The sequence below is a fragment of the Oryzias latipes genome, chromosome 21, assembly GCF_053564925.1.
Source record: "Oryzias latipes strain Hd-rR chromosome 21, Olatipes_Hd-rR_3.1".
Lineage (NCBI taxonomy): Eukaryota > Metazoa > Chordata > Actinopteri > Beloniformes > Adrianichthyidae > Oryzias > Oryzias latipes.
Genome location: NC_136257.1, coordinates 6,934,749 through 6,947,039, shown reverse-complemented (window position 1 = coordinate 6,947,039; position 12,291 = coordinate 6,934,749). Strand labels below are relative to the sequence as shown.

Sequence of the window (12,291 nt, the reverse complement as noted above, 5' to 3'; positions counted from 1 at the left end):
ACAGAGCTACGTCACCACGTTGATGGAGCCATTAATGGAAAATCCTGAGTGAGAACTTCCTACCCTCCTTAAGCCAGGACCCTTCAAATCAGTCATGGATGGGTCTTCCAACAGGTTAGTGACCTAGAACCTACAGCCAAGGCAACCAAGGAATGGCTGAAGAACAATCATATCAAGGTCATTGAGAGGCCCAGCCCATGTCAATCCTATGGAGAGATCTCACAGTCGCCAAGCAACAGCCACCAAATATTCATGATGTAGAAGGGTCAAAAGAAGGGCAAATACATTTATATAAATTCTTTCAACTTGATTTCTTTCTAGGTTTGCAATTCTGCACAACAAACAAAGGACAAAAACTTTTTTTCCTCCAAATAAAGGGAAAAACCTTGAAACTTCATGTGAGTTCTTGGCAACTGCCATTTCCCAAATCCTGCTCATACTGGACCCACATCTCCATGTCTTGGATATAAGTAATTAACTTGCCAATAACAAAGACTTATTAAAGGTCACTGAGGTGAACTTTGTAGACAAGTGCGGAAACTGTATAGTGTAAGGCTGATCGGCAAATAAAAGACCATGAAAGTCATCTTGGACTATAGTAGGCACAGAGGGTTCACAGCTTCCCTTTCCTTGGCATCCCCATCTCAGCTGATCTAACTTGGTTTCCTAACATCCAGGACGTTATAAACAAGGCACATCAGCACGTCTGAAGCTGCTGGCAACCTACCGCTCAGCCAGTCCAACTGCATCATGGTCTGGCTCTCAGATCAAACTGAAGAAGAGCAGTAGAAGCTTCAGTGCTGAAGATACTGGAGCAGATCATCGGCTACCCCCTTCCCTACCTGTCATCCTGTCTGAGTAAAGGAACGTGTCAAGGACAGCACCCTTCCTGCAGCTAACATACTGATAAATACACGTATCACTCCACACTTCTAATATTCTTAATTTCTCATGTCATTTACCCCTAATTTAAGATAACTCATTGTCATTTTGTTACATTTTACTTCAGTCTTGCTACAATTAAAATGTAGTCTGTACCCTGACAAAGGATTTGGAGATGCATAGCACATTATATGAGTTTAATAGGTCAGTGTTTCATTGTAAGGTGTTGGACATACAAATCAAAGGCCAAACGTTTGAGTTAAAATGAGAAGTGTCTTCAGCACAGGTGTGAGCACTGAAATGTTTAGCTAGTGTTGTAGAAACTTGAACGGAGGTAAAAAACAATGTAATTGTTGAAATTTAGGTTGAAAAACCCTTCATTGGTGCAGTTCAGAAAAAAATCTCTCATTTCAATTAAAAGTCATTTATTGGTACAAAGTTGAAATGAGGTTTTCCTTTATATAAGCCTTTTTTTAGGGGTGGAGCTGGGGCTTGAACTGCAGAAAGTCTCCTCCTCAGCAGACAATTAGTCCCTCATGTTCTCTCTCCATCAATGACTCTGTGCTGCCTAAAAATGAAATGAAGAAGAAAACACATAAATGCCACAAGCCCTGGACATCCATGCAGATCACAAAGAGAAACCTCCTGACTTTGTGGGGCAGAACCTTCCAAAAGCTGGGAGGAGAGCTCTTCAACCACACTTCAAGGACCTGCAGTGCTGCTGGACTTCACCAACCACAGTCTGGTCAGCAGCATGACATCATAGAGCCTTTAGTTCTTTACCATGGCACCATAACCTGCAATCCATCACATCATGCTTGATCAGTTATGCAACAACTTTAGAAAGTGTAACCCTTGTTCTATCCTAGGCACTTTACCATTGGGAGTTGGGTCATCTAGACCCACTAGACAGTGCTCTGAACCTTTTTTCTTCAATGATTTGTGATCTTCACTGGTGTCCATGGATTACATGAAATCTTTCCACCTTTATCCACCTTTGTCATGGTAGGGAGAACACGTCAATGTGAGGGTGGGGTCATAGGATAGCACAAAGATTACAAAAGATTTTTACCATATGTTGATGACAGCTGATTCTTGTTTTCCTGATGCTCAGACAAAGCCCTTCAGTGTTTTTCTCTGGGTCATTTTGATTGGTCCTTGTGGGAAGAGATTAATGTATTAATAATACTGAAGAAATCAAGAGATATTCCACATCAACAGCATGAGAGTAACATGAAAGAAACAAGCCAACATTTATCTACAACATTACCACAGTCTTTACCTGGAGGTATCATTCTGGTAACGTCTGCTCCAGCTTTTCTGACTTCCGCTTGTTCCAGCCACCGGCCTGAACGGCGAGGATGTCTGTGCAGAATGAAAAGATCAAAATGTATTAAACTGAGAAAACAAACTACACAAAAAGGATGCATCTTCAATGAGTATTTACCAATATTTGACACATATGTACTCGGAACATGTGTCTGCTGAAGAGAGGAAGCTGTTCAGTCGGTTCAGTCCCTTTCCCTGATGTTGTCCCTTCTTGATTTCATCCTCGGATCCTCATCATTTCAACCAAAATGTATGTTTGCAAACTTTTGAAACATAAGGGGTTAGAAAAAAACTCCAACAGGAATAAGGGCAGAGGCCCTAAGGGAGACCCAGGACACGCTGGGGAGACTACGTCTCTCAGCTGGCCCCGGGGTCCCCCAAGAGGAGCTGGAGGAGAGGGAAGTGTGGGCATCTTTGCTTAGACTGCTGCCCTCACAACCTGGTTCCTGATGAATGGAAGAAGATGGATGCATGGATGGAACGTGTTCAGGCCTTTCAGCAAAACTCCACGATGGCAGACTGCGATCCTTCCTCATTTACTTTGCCAGAAAACTTGTTGGAGGACTCTGGTGCTGCCACAAACTTACCTGCTCCACATCTCCCATCTCCAGGATTCTATCAAAACAAATGAATGTCGTATATTAACATGATGATATGACACAAAATACAATAAAACATATATGGAGGCATGTTCATTTTCTTAAGGAAGAGGCCATGAAAATAACTTTACATATTCTATTTCCCCATGAATGCAGTTCACAAAGGAGGTCACCACAGTGTTTTTGGTCAAAAACGCATCTTCCAAATAACCACTGAGCCTAAAAGAACAGAAAAGTTTACATAAAAAAAACATTTAGACCATCAAAAATGTAGGTGGAAAAGAATTTTACACAACCCAGTTGGCTCTCAAAACAGTACATTTAGCAAGTTCCATCCACTGCTACAGCCAACATGGAGGGAGAGCATGCAGGACCCTGAAACAGATGAACCTGACAGCCTCTCCATCTCAAAGTTAGCAGAAGATCAGTCCAGGAACTATTTGTACATGTTGTCTCCAAATAACTGACCAGTCTGAGAGAGGAAAGGGAAAAAAACATGAGGTTCTTTTATGTATATACATACATACAAGAATCAGGAATCAGACATTCTGTTGTCCCACTCCAAAAGAATTTTTAGCTATTATAAAATCGTTCCCAGTTTTTTTTGTAATTACGATCATTTTGTTTTTTTAAGACATTTTTCTGCAGCACAGCAGCTCATAAGAATTTCACCTCAGAGCTGTGGTGCAGATGTTTGCCTCTGCTAATTTCCCATAAACCATTTGTTGATTCTCTCTCCCGCTAGCTTATAGCACCTCACAAGCCCTAGCCGACATTAGCATAGCAAAAAAAAAAAAATCAATGAGCAACATTGGAGCTATCCATGTGTACACTTTTGAGCCAGATACCAGCTCAGACAAGGGAACTCAGGACATTAATGGATCTACCGGTATTTGTCTGCAGTGGATGCATCAGAATTGGAGTGGAGCAGAGACTCTGCCCATTCATGGCAGTTAGAGCGTCACAACTATAAGCTTTTTGAGACAATCAGTTTCATCTTCTCCTGATCCATTGAGATTTGAATAAATACTCAGAAACAGTTTTAATCTTATATTATTGTGTATGTGTTTATATTTTTGTTAATGTTCTCAATAAAGAGAAAAATGTTTGATCTTAAAAACATGACTTCCATTGGAGCGGCTCTTTAACTTTGTTGACAACGCTAGGATAAATAAATGTGGTCAGCCAAATCAGCCATAACTGTTTAGACCAGGGGTCTACAGCCTGAGGCTCCACAGCCACAAGTGGCTCCTTGACCCCTCCTCTGTGGTTCTCCGACAAAAAATAAAAATGTTTTTAATTCAAACAAATATCCTATTTTTCAGACGACACAGCGCATCACGCAAAACAAAACAGTCAGATAAGTCAAACTTTACTCAACTTGGTGATCTACTCAACAGTTGAAGCAAAGTATTACTGTGCCAGGCTCCTGACTACAGTACCCATAATGCTTCAATAATCTATCAAGCGGTGATGCACAATATTTTAAGAAATTCCAGCATTTATGAAGAATTTTTTTAAACCTGACAACGTACCCTAAAAAAATCAATTTGAGGTCAATACGCACAATTTAGAGGGCCTATACCATGCTAGCCATTTAGAATAAACTATTTCCTCGATCTCTGAGGCTCCGCCTTTCTCTTCTTGTGGGTGTCGCCTATTTCATGACATCAACCTAGAGTCGGCGTCGGCAGCGTTTCTGCGTTTCTTCCATCCAAACTTTTGCAAAGATGGATGTGAATATTGTGCAATGAAAGCATTTTGCTGATCACCACTAGCTCCATTGAGAAAGTGGGCGTGTCTGTTAGCCTGGAGGCGGTTTTAGCTGCACAGGCTCTTCCTAGAAGAGGCTGCTCCTCACTTATGATGACGTCACAATGTGAGGACCCTCTTATTGTGAATTGGGAGGGGCTGGTGCTCAGAGGGTTTCAGAGGAATGCTGAGAGATGCGTGAATGGATCAAAATACCGCTGTGGATTAGTTTTTGTGAGGAATTAACATTATAATACACTTTAAAATTTTAAATCGTTGGTGTTGCATGATATAGGCCCTTAAAGAAATACTGGCTGAGATGTACTAACAACATAAAATCTACAATGTGTAAAAAAAAAAGCCTTTGTAAACCCCAGTAGTTATCCAGTTTCCAAAATAACATAAATGCAAATGAGTGTTTGATTTTCTAAAGGCTGAAGAGACACCTTGTGTGTCCTACTGAGTTCTGGACAGTGAGACATTTGAAAGGCTCTTAGCTGTTTAAAGGGCTGCAGACCCCCGTTTCTGGCTAAATGAACCAAAAGGAAACTTACCTCTGCGGAGACCACGTGACGTTTCCGCCCCCGTCCTCTATACAGAAGAGGCCTTCACCGTGATCCTGCGGCCTTTTAAATTTAAGATGGAAAAACGCCTCGTCATTCAACGTTTATCCTAAACAGCCAACACGTTTTTACTAAAAACCCATCTCTGGTTTCCCAAATCTAAACATTACATTTCTACAGAGAAAAGTTCAAAGCATCGCCCACCTTCCAGCTGTCCAAGAGTTCTTCAGCCGCGCGCCTTCCTGCGGGTTCATCCGGGGGTTTCCGGGGGAGTGAGGTGGGGGTGCCCGTATGACGCTGCGTTCACTGGCTTTTCGAAATGCGCACTTCATGTCAATAGACCTTTTTCGCAAAAACCGGAAACACGTCAGCAACGTGTAAACCTAGTTCCGGTTTGTGCTTCGCTGGCGGAGAATGGCAGAGCCTAGAGCAGGGGTCGGGAACCTTTTTGGCCAAGAGAGCCATAAATGCCACATATTTTGAAATTTAATTTCGAAAGAGCCATACAATAATGTAGTGTCCTTTCCCCACACTGAGGCACGGAGACTTAACCTCTTTTAAAGTTCTTTATTCCGATTACTGCAGACCGCAACAAACGCCCTTCAATTAATTCAGCAACTCCTGAATCTCTCCCGCCGACACGAGAGCGCTTCTCCCAACTTTAAATTCCCCTGCTCCCGCTGCAGCCCTCCCATTTCCCTTATTCGGCCCATAGCTGAACCCCATTGGTCCAAACTACCTAACAACAGGCTGAGCGACAGAACTGAGGGCCAATCAGATCTCTGCTTGACGCGTTCAATGAACTCCAGAACTTTTAACGCGGCCCAACAGCCATCCAACTCAGTCCGCGACAATTTGTTTAAAACTAAATATACAAATGAATGTGTGCATTTGATTTAATTTTAACATTTTTAAAGTAAAATAAGTCTGTGGATTCTTTTTAATAACATTGTTATTCTGTTGCTAATAAATGATGAGTATTTCTCGTGGTAGTTTTGCTGATGGTCTAGTCTGGTTGATACGTGGTGAGTTTCTGCTTCGTTCAGGCGTTGAGACTTTAAACGTCATCGTAGGTCTGAATGTTCTGTAGATGTGAGACAGACTGCTCACATGCAGACGGGGAGCCAAACACACACTCACACGCTGCAGTGAGTGACGGGAAGCGGGTTTTACGTTTTTACAATCCCTGCGCGATTCACCTGCTGCCTGTCCCCACAACACCTCAGCCCCACCCTCTGCTTTCTCCCTCACACATCCCGTCCCCGCATCTGCGCGCTCTTTCTCAGAGACGGGAGCGCGCAGTTTTAGGCACGTCAATTCACAGGTTTCCAGCTGGTACAAACTCTGTGAAACAATAGATAATAGTAACTGATAGCGCTGGCGCAGATTTCTCTCTCTAAGCACTGCTACTACTGCGCGCCTCTGACATCGCATCGCGCCCGAGAAGGACTGGTCTAATGAAAAAAAAAAACTATAATTAAAGATTTGTCTGCGAGCCACATGTGACCATCAAAAGAGTCATATATGGCTCGCGAGCCATAGGTTCCCGACCCCTGGCCTAGAGTGTTTTCGAAGAGCCTGAGTTGTGTTCCGAAGTTCATCAGCGCCGATGCGATGAAGAGTGTGAAGATGCATTCGTCCACTAAAGGAAACAAATTGGACAAGGGATATAAATTCGTCCATGAAGAGTTTATCCACCATTACCAAGGTAAGCTTCAGCTAGCTTAGCCATAGCCGCATCACCGGTAACTCTGTGTGTTTGTTTACGTCAACTGTAAATCCTGGTGTTATTTGTAATATAAGGTATAACACATCGCAGTTAATATGTTGTGTGTGTGTTTAAGTGAAAAGGCATGAGATTAACATAACACCCAAAAATTTGGTGAAGCTGTAAATAAGAAATGTTAAGGTGCCCGTTTGCGTCTTCATTCTTCTTGCTGCAGACAGTTGCGGCACTTTCTTCACTTACTATTAGTATTATTTTTCTGAAAGTAGGGTGACCACACGTCCTCTTTTCCTGGACATGTCCTATTTTTCGATACTTATATGATAAAATAACATTGAACATAGATGAAATGTAATCATATTTGCTTCATGTATGCAGCTCTGCACACCAATTACTCTCGATGAAATATCTCACAAACTCACTTCACTCCTCTTTTTTACAAACTCAAATCTGGTCACCCTACTGACAGTTATAGTTTCATGTTACATTGATGTAGCAACATAAGTATGTCTTAATTTTAACCTATTTAATTTATTGTGGTTAGATATCACTGGATGCAGAAAGTGCCAACCTGAAAGCTTTCTCCTGCAGTTGTGCAGCTGGTAAAGGATTCTGCAATGACATCCTTTTGCCATCCTGTTCCAGACCGCACATTATTCACAGCTGGGTCAGCAGGCTGATCCACCCCCCCCTGGCCTGCACGAGTGGCTTGCAAAGATGGCACAGACCAAGAACACAGGTGGGTTTGTGATCAAATTATCATTATGATTTAAGAATGGATGTGTATCCATAACAACTGTAGATTATTATAAAAACACCCCCAGTAGTTATTACAGACTGTAATTTCTTTTTGCCTTTTATTTATAAGGGAATCCATCCTGAACCGGTTAGTGAGCTGGTGGTGCAAAAGCCCAAAACAGTTGGCAGGGACGGTCTGAGGTCCACACTGTACAAGGCATTTACAGGTGAATAATTTAACTTTTTGTTGCTTTGTGAGAGCAAGTTAAGTTTAAATGTAAAAAAATTACATTAAATTTAAATGTAGTTATGCACTTATGTCTAACTTTTGTGTGTTGTGTTTCTCTTGTGTAGGACCACAGCCAGATCCATATATGATGGCATCTGGAAGCAGATTATGCCAGGTGCAGCCCCAACCTCTCATGGCTGTGTTGGATGGGGTTTCTGAGATGGAATGAAAGAGAACTTGGATAGATATTATAGCAAATGCATGAATGCATACCTTAAATTACACTTATCTTGTCTTTAACAATCAGTTCAGCCTTCTGCCTTACTGTTGATCTGTAATGTTATTTTTTATTGTAAATGTTTGTTATTTGTGTTGTTATTAATCAGTTGTTGTTACGCATACCTAAAAATATTAAATGAGGCACAATTTTGACCAAAATTGTTTTATTTGTTCATCTAATTTTTTTGTGAAGTCAAAGTCACATTTCAACAGGAAAATATTACGAATATAACAATTATATTTAACTAGATTTTAAGAATATGTGGAAACACTAAATTTTTCCATACTATTTGCACATTATACATTATTTACATACCAAACATTAATTCACTCTTCAACACAAAAAAGTCCTTGACAATTTGCCAAAACACGGCATTTAAGCCAGATCTGATTCACACTGCCCATCAGTGTGAGCGGCATGAGAGAGTCCCAGATGTGAAAGGACTTTATCCTACTGATCACTCTTTCCACCATAATTCTGAGGCGGGTAATGGCTTGGGTTTGTTCTATTTCCTCCTTGCTGATGGAGCTGAAAGCTTAAAAGGTGGAATCATGATCTTAGACCCATTGTCAGTAAGGAGGTCTTCAATGAGGAACTTTTGTCCGCCATGACATCGTCTCCTGGCTGCAGCAAAGGAACTTGGCTTCTAAGTCATGGATGTAATCCAAAGCCTCATCCAGAGCACCTGTGAAGATAAAGAAATTAAAAATCAGTCTTAATATATTTATTCTACCTTTCAACACAACACAGTAATCATGTTTTGAAAAGTATGTTAAGTATTTAATTACAAATACATTTCATTTATTTTGGTTAATGACAAAATACCCAAAATTAATTAAATACATGTAATTAAAATAGGTGAGAGCGTGAACAGCTTTTATTATATACATTAATTTTTTCAGGTAGAAATGCATTTATCCAATAACGGTACACATAGTTGACTAACGTTAACCAAACACATTATGAACAACCTTACCTGCAGGTGGGTGTGTCACGTAGTCCTGATCCATCTCTACTGCCTTAGCTTAGCCACCGTGTCGCTAGCTTCACAGCATAGCTGCATAGACTGACGTTTGAGGTTCTGTCATATACTGACTCCCTTCTCAAAGGAGCAGTAAAGTTTTTCCAAGGGAAAATACTCGGGACGACACCACTCTTCAGGCGACGAACGACGCAGCCGCACCACACATCCGGAGCGAAGTTAGTAAGTGCCGACAGCAGAGGGTGCTACCTGTGTTTACATTAAAACTATGCCCTTCCTCTCTTCAGATCGCCTATATCCATTTGGGTTTCAGGTTTGGATCCACAGGAAAATAATGATACGAGAGGCCAGGCTGTTTTTGGTTGGAAGACGAACAGCCTGGAACACAACAGAAACTGCAACTCTTCGACTCTGCCATTCTTCATATGTGCCGCTATGCTAACAGGAAGTTGTTTTACACGTCATTGACGTATTTCCGGTCAAAAAATGCGGAAGTGTGAAAAAGGTCTATTGGGGCAAATTGAAGGCTTAAAAGCCTGTTTACTTTAGATAATATATCCTATTTAATATATCCTATTTAAAACATTATTGAGAATTACTACAGGAAACAGTGATGAAACCTTTTTTAACAGATAAATTAGAGCACTTCATTGTAATACTATAATATATGAGATACGTCAAAAAATTGACAGTTAAAGAAAAAAGAATATAATAGATCCTAATATTTTATAAAGCCCATCAAAATAATTGTTTCATCTCATTTATCATAATATTTATAGTTTTTTTTTTTTTTTATCACACACCATTAGACTCGTAGTGTAAATAAATTAAAATGCAGAAAAATCAATTTAAAGAACTCTTTGGTCCGTCCCTGAACTCAACATTTTCCCGGTTTGTTGTCACATGTCAATCAAAGCCTGATCGCCGCAAGAGCAACACGGAACGAGAAAACCTATACACGGGTTCCTAGAAATGTAAATAAAACAAATTAGTAAATCGCAACGTACCTTTTTACGAGATTTTCCACAGGAAAAAAAGAGAAAGGCACGTCACGTGACCCACGTCAGCCCGCATATATGAATGGAAAAGATCAGACGCTTTCAGATCCTTTGAGGAAAAGTTGAACGTAACAAACAAACAACTTCATGTCTGCAATATTAAGAAAATAAAGGGGATATATACTGCTAGAAATGTTTTCAAAAATAAATTAGTCCACAATCACTCTTATTTTATGGCATTTTCTGCGGAAAAAAAGAGAATCATATTAGTCACGTGACCCACGCGCACGTCTGCAGATATGAATGAAAGTTAACGTGTTTCTCCAACGTAACAGAGCCTTTGGGAGAAAAAGTTGAACGAAACAAGCAAACTACAAACTGTATGTCCAAAATGAAAGCATATTTTAAAAGAAAATGGTATATTTCTCACTAGAAATGTTGTCAAAATAAAAATTAGTCCTCAAAATATCTTGTTTTATGGGATATTCCACCGAAAAATGAACGTGCATCCACCATGTTTTTTGCTCACGGCAGGCCAAACCTCCAAAGTCACGTGATCCTGAGAAGGCTCGTAGAAAATGAATAGAAAAATGAAACGTATCCCCCTCACAGTTTAGGGGGCGTTTTTGTAAAACTCTCACGCATTTCCATATGGACAAATGTAGCTACTACACATTTTAGGATGAGACCGGGTTGATTACAAATACAAAAAGAACACAACTTACCTTTGGTAATTATAATACTTAACAAGACCCGGGCAATAAACAGCTACACACTGCCAGTCATCAGATACCCTGCAGGAATAATAGGATGGCCAAAGGAAGCGATACAGACCACAGATGTTAAGATATGAAAGCTCCTCACCATGCATGGAGGGTTCCATCCCAAATCCAGCACCCTGAGAAATCCAAGATGCATGAGTACATCAAGCTCAAGGCCCCAACTGACAGTGTGCTCAGTGAATGTCTCAGGCAATGGAGATAAGAGGATGTAGTGCTGGAGGTCAGATTCTCATGGGAGGACAAACCCCAGCATGGGATGTACCACCGGACCACAACTGAAGTGGCTGATGGTCCTACCAATGGCTAGAAAGGGTGGTCTACAGGACAGCACTGAAGCGCTCATCCTGCCAGCTCAGGGCTTGTTCCTGAGCTGCCAGTGCATTGCCACAGAGCAGCATTGCCTGGCAGTCGGGAACAGTTCCACTGGACTGGCAGACATGGTTGGTGGCTCCTGTTTTTAAGTGGGGAGACCAGATGATGTGGATCTGGAGAGTAGAGTTTGGCTGATAGTCAAAACTGAGATCCAGGACAGAATTTCTGGGTACAACCAGGGCCGAGACGGTCTGGTTTGATGACCACAGGATTTCCTGTGGCAGTTGTTGTTAACCTTATAGCACCATCGGCCGGTGGGTGATTTTCACCCGAGCAAAACTATCTTCATTAATTTCAATATGTCGCGTGTGAAGGAGTCTGTGCCATCAACAGGGTAGTCTCACATGTCCCAGGAATGGGATGTTCAAAGACCAAGTATCTAGTTTAATTTTATTGTTGTTTTTTTGGGAATTTTTTGTTCCCAAATTCCCAATTTTTCAGTAATTCTTGAGCATGTTTTTAGGAACGTCCTGTGTTTTTCTTTTTCATTTTATTACACGTTACCAAAGCTGTGTAACTTTGGTATGCGTGATAAAAGAAAAACCCACTGTAATTTATCATGTGGCTCGCTGATTCGAGACCCGGTTCTGGGATTTTTCCCAAATATATAGTTTTTGTTATTGTGCTGTTTTGACTTAATCTATGATCAACTTAATTTTTCAATCAACAATATAGCATTAAATCCTGGATTTTCTCCTGGAAATGCAGCTCCTTAGTTTCTTTCTTTATTATAGTATCTTCTGCCAGTTTTTGGTGCTTAACTCTTTCCACAATTTTTTAGCTGTTTTAATCATTCAAATATTAAAATTTTCATCTATGACTTTTGGTCCTTCTAATCCTCAAAATTTTCAAATTATTCCAGGATTTTTGGCTCCTTTGAAATACATGGGGAATCCTTGGTGCAGAAGCTCACTGGATCGAGACCGGGCTCTGGCTTTTTTCCTAAATATATATATTTTTTTAATGTGCTGTTTTCAATTTATTTACAGTCAACTTTGATAATTTCTTTCTTTATTGTTTTGCCAATTATTATTCAAGTTTCATTTTCATTCAGCAGGA

The 12,291-nt window shown here is 40.6% G+C and overlaps 2 protein-coding genes across 10 annotated transcripts; one reads left to right on the top strand and one right to left on the bottom strand.

The window, feature by feature from the left end:
* Positions 1 to 1,290: 1,290 nt before the first annotated feature.
* On the bottom strand, positions 1,291 to 10,655 carry LOC111946810 (uncharacterized). Of its 8 annotated transcripts, none has more exons than XR_013652985.1 (10): positions 10,509 to 10,630; positions 5,330 to 5,435; positions 5,117 to 5,188; positions 2,942 to 3,029; positions 2,330 to 2,826; positions 2,165 to 2,247; positions 1,955 to 2,039; positions 1,761 to 1,877; positions 1,533 to 1,679; positions 1,291 to 1,450 (listed from the first exon to the last, which is right to left on the bottom strand). XR_013652985.1 is itself a non-coding variant. In XM_078940237.1 (6 exons), exons 1-6 carry the CDS (start codon positions 10,585 to 10,587, stop codon positions 2,644 to 2,646), a joined length of 387 nt encoding a protein of 128 aa, XP_078796363.1. In that variant the 5' UTR covers positions 10,588 to 10,655; the 3' UTR covers positions 2,625 to 2,643. The 8 variants fall into 8 exon arrangements, 1 of the variants encoding a protein (XP_078796363.1); XR_013652987.1 differs by having other exon boundaries at positions 1,548 to 1,679; XR_013652988.1 differs by having other exon boundaries at positions 1,593 to 1,679.
* LOC144988909 (uncharacterized) lies at positions 6,675 to 8,185 on the top strand. 2 transcript variants are annotated; one of them, XM_078940238.1, is made up of 4 exons: positions 6,675 to 6,833; positions 7,396 to 7,590; positions 7,720 to 7,816; positions 7,944 to 8,185. In XM_078940238.1, the coding sequence occupies exons 1-4, from the start codon at positions 6,807 to 6,809 to the stop codon at positions 8,045 to 8,047; spliced, it is 423 nt and encodes a 140-aa protein (XP_078796364.1). In that variant the 5' UTR covers positions 6,675 to 6,806; the 3' UTR covers positions 8,048 to 8,185. The 2 variants fall into 2 exon arrangements, 1 of the variants encoding a protein (XP_078796364.1); XR_013652993.1 differs by having other exon boundaries at positions 6,687 to 6,833; positions 7,497 to 7,590; positions 7,944 to 8,130.
* Positions 10,656 to 12,291: the final 1,636 nt, after the last annotated feature.

Coding starts and splice junctions, on each gene's coding strand:
- LOC144988909 (XM_078940238.1), top strand. CDS start 6,807: ATGAAGAGTTTATCCACCATTACCAAG. Junction 6,834..7,395: donor GTTTATCCACCATTACCAAG/GTAAGCTTCAGC, acceptor TATTGTGGTTAG/ATATCACTGGATGCAGAAAG. Junction 7,591..7,719: donor GGCACAGACCAAGAACACAG/GTGGGTTTGTGA, acceptor TTTATTTATAAG/GGAATCCATCCTGAACCGGT.
- LOC111946810 (XM_078940237.1), bottom strand. CDS start 10,587: ATGCACGTTCATTTTTCGGTGGAATATCCCATAAAACAAGATATTTTG. Junction 3,030..5,116: donor GTCACGTGGTCTCCGCAGAG/GTAAGTTTCCTT, acceptor CTGTTCTTTTAG/GCTCAGTGGTTATTTGGAAG. Junction 2,827..2,941: donor TTCATGGGGAAATAGAATAT/GTAAAGTTATTT, acceptor TTGTTTTGATAG/AATCCTGGAGATGGGAGATG.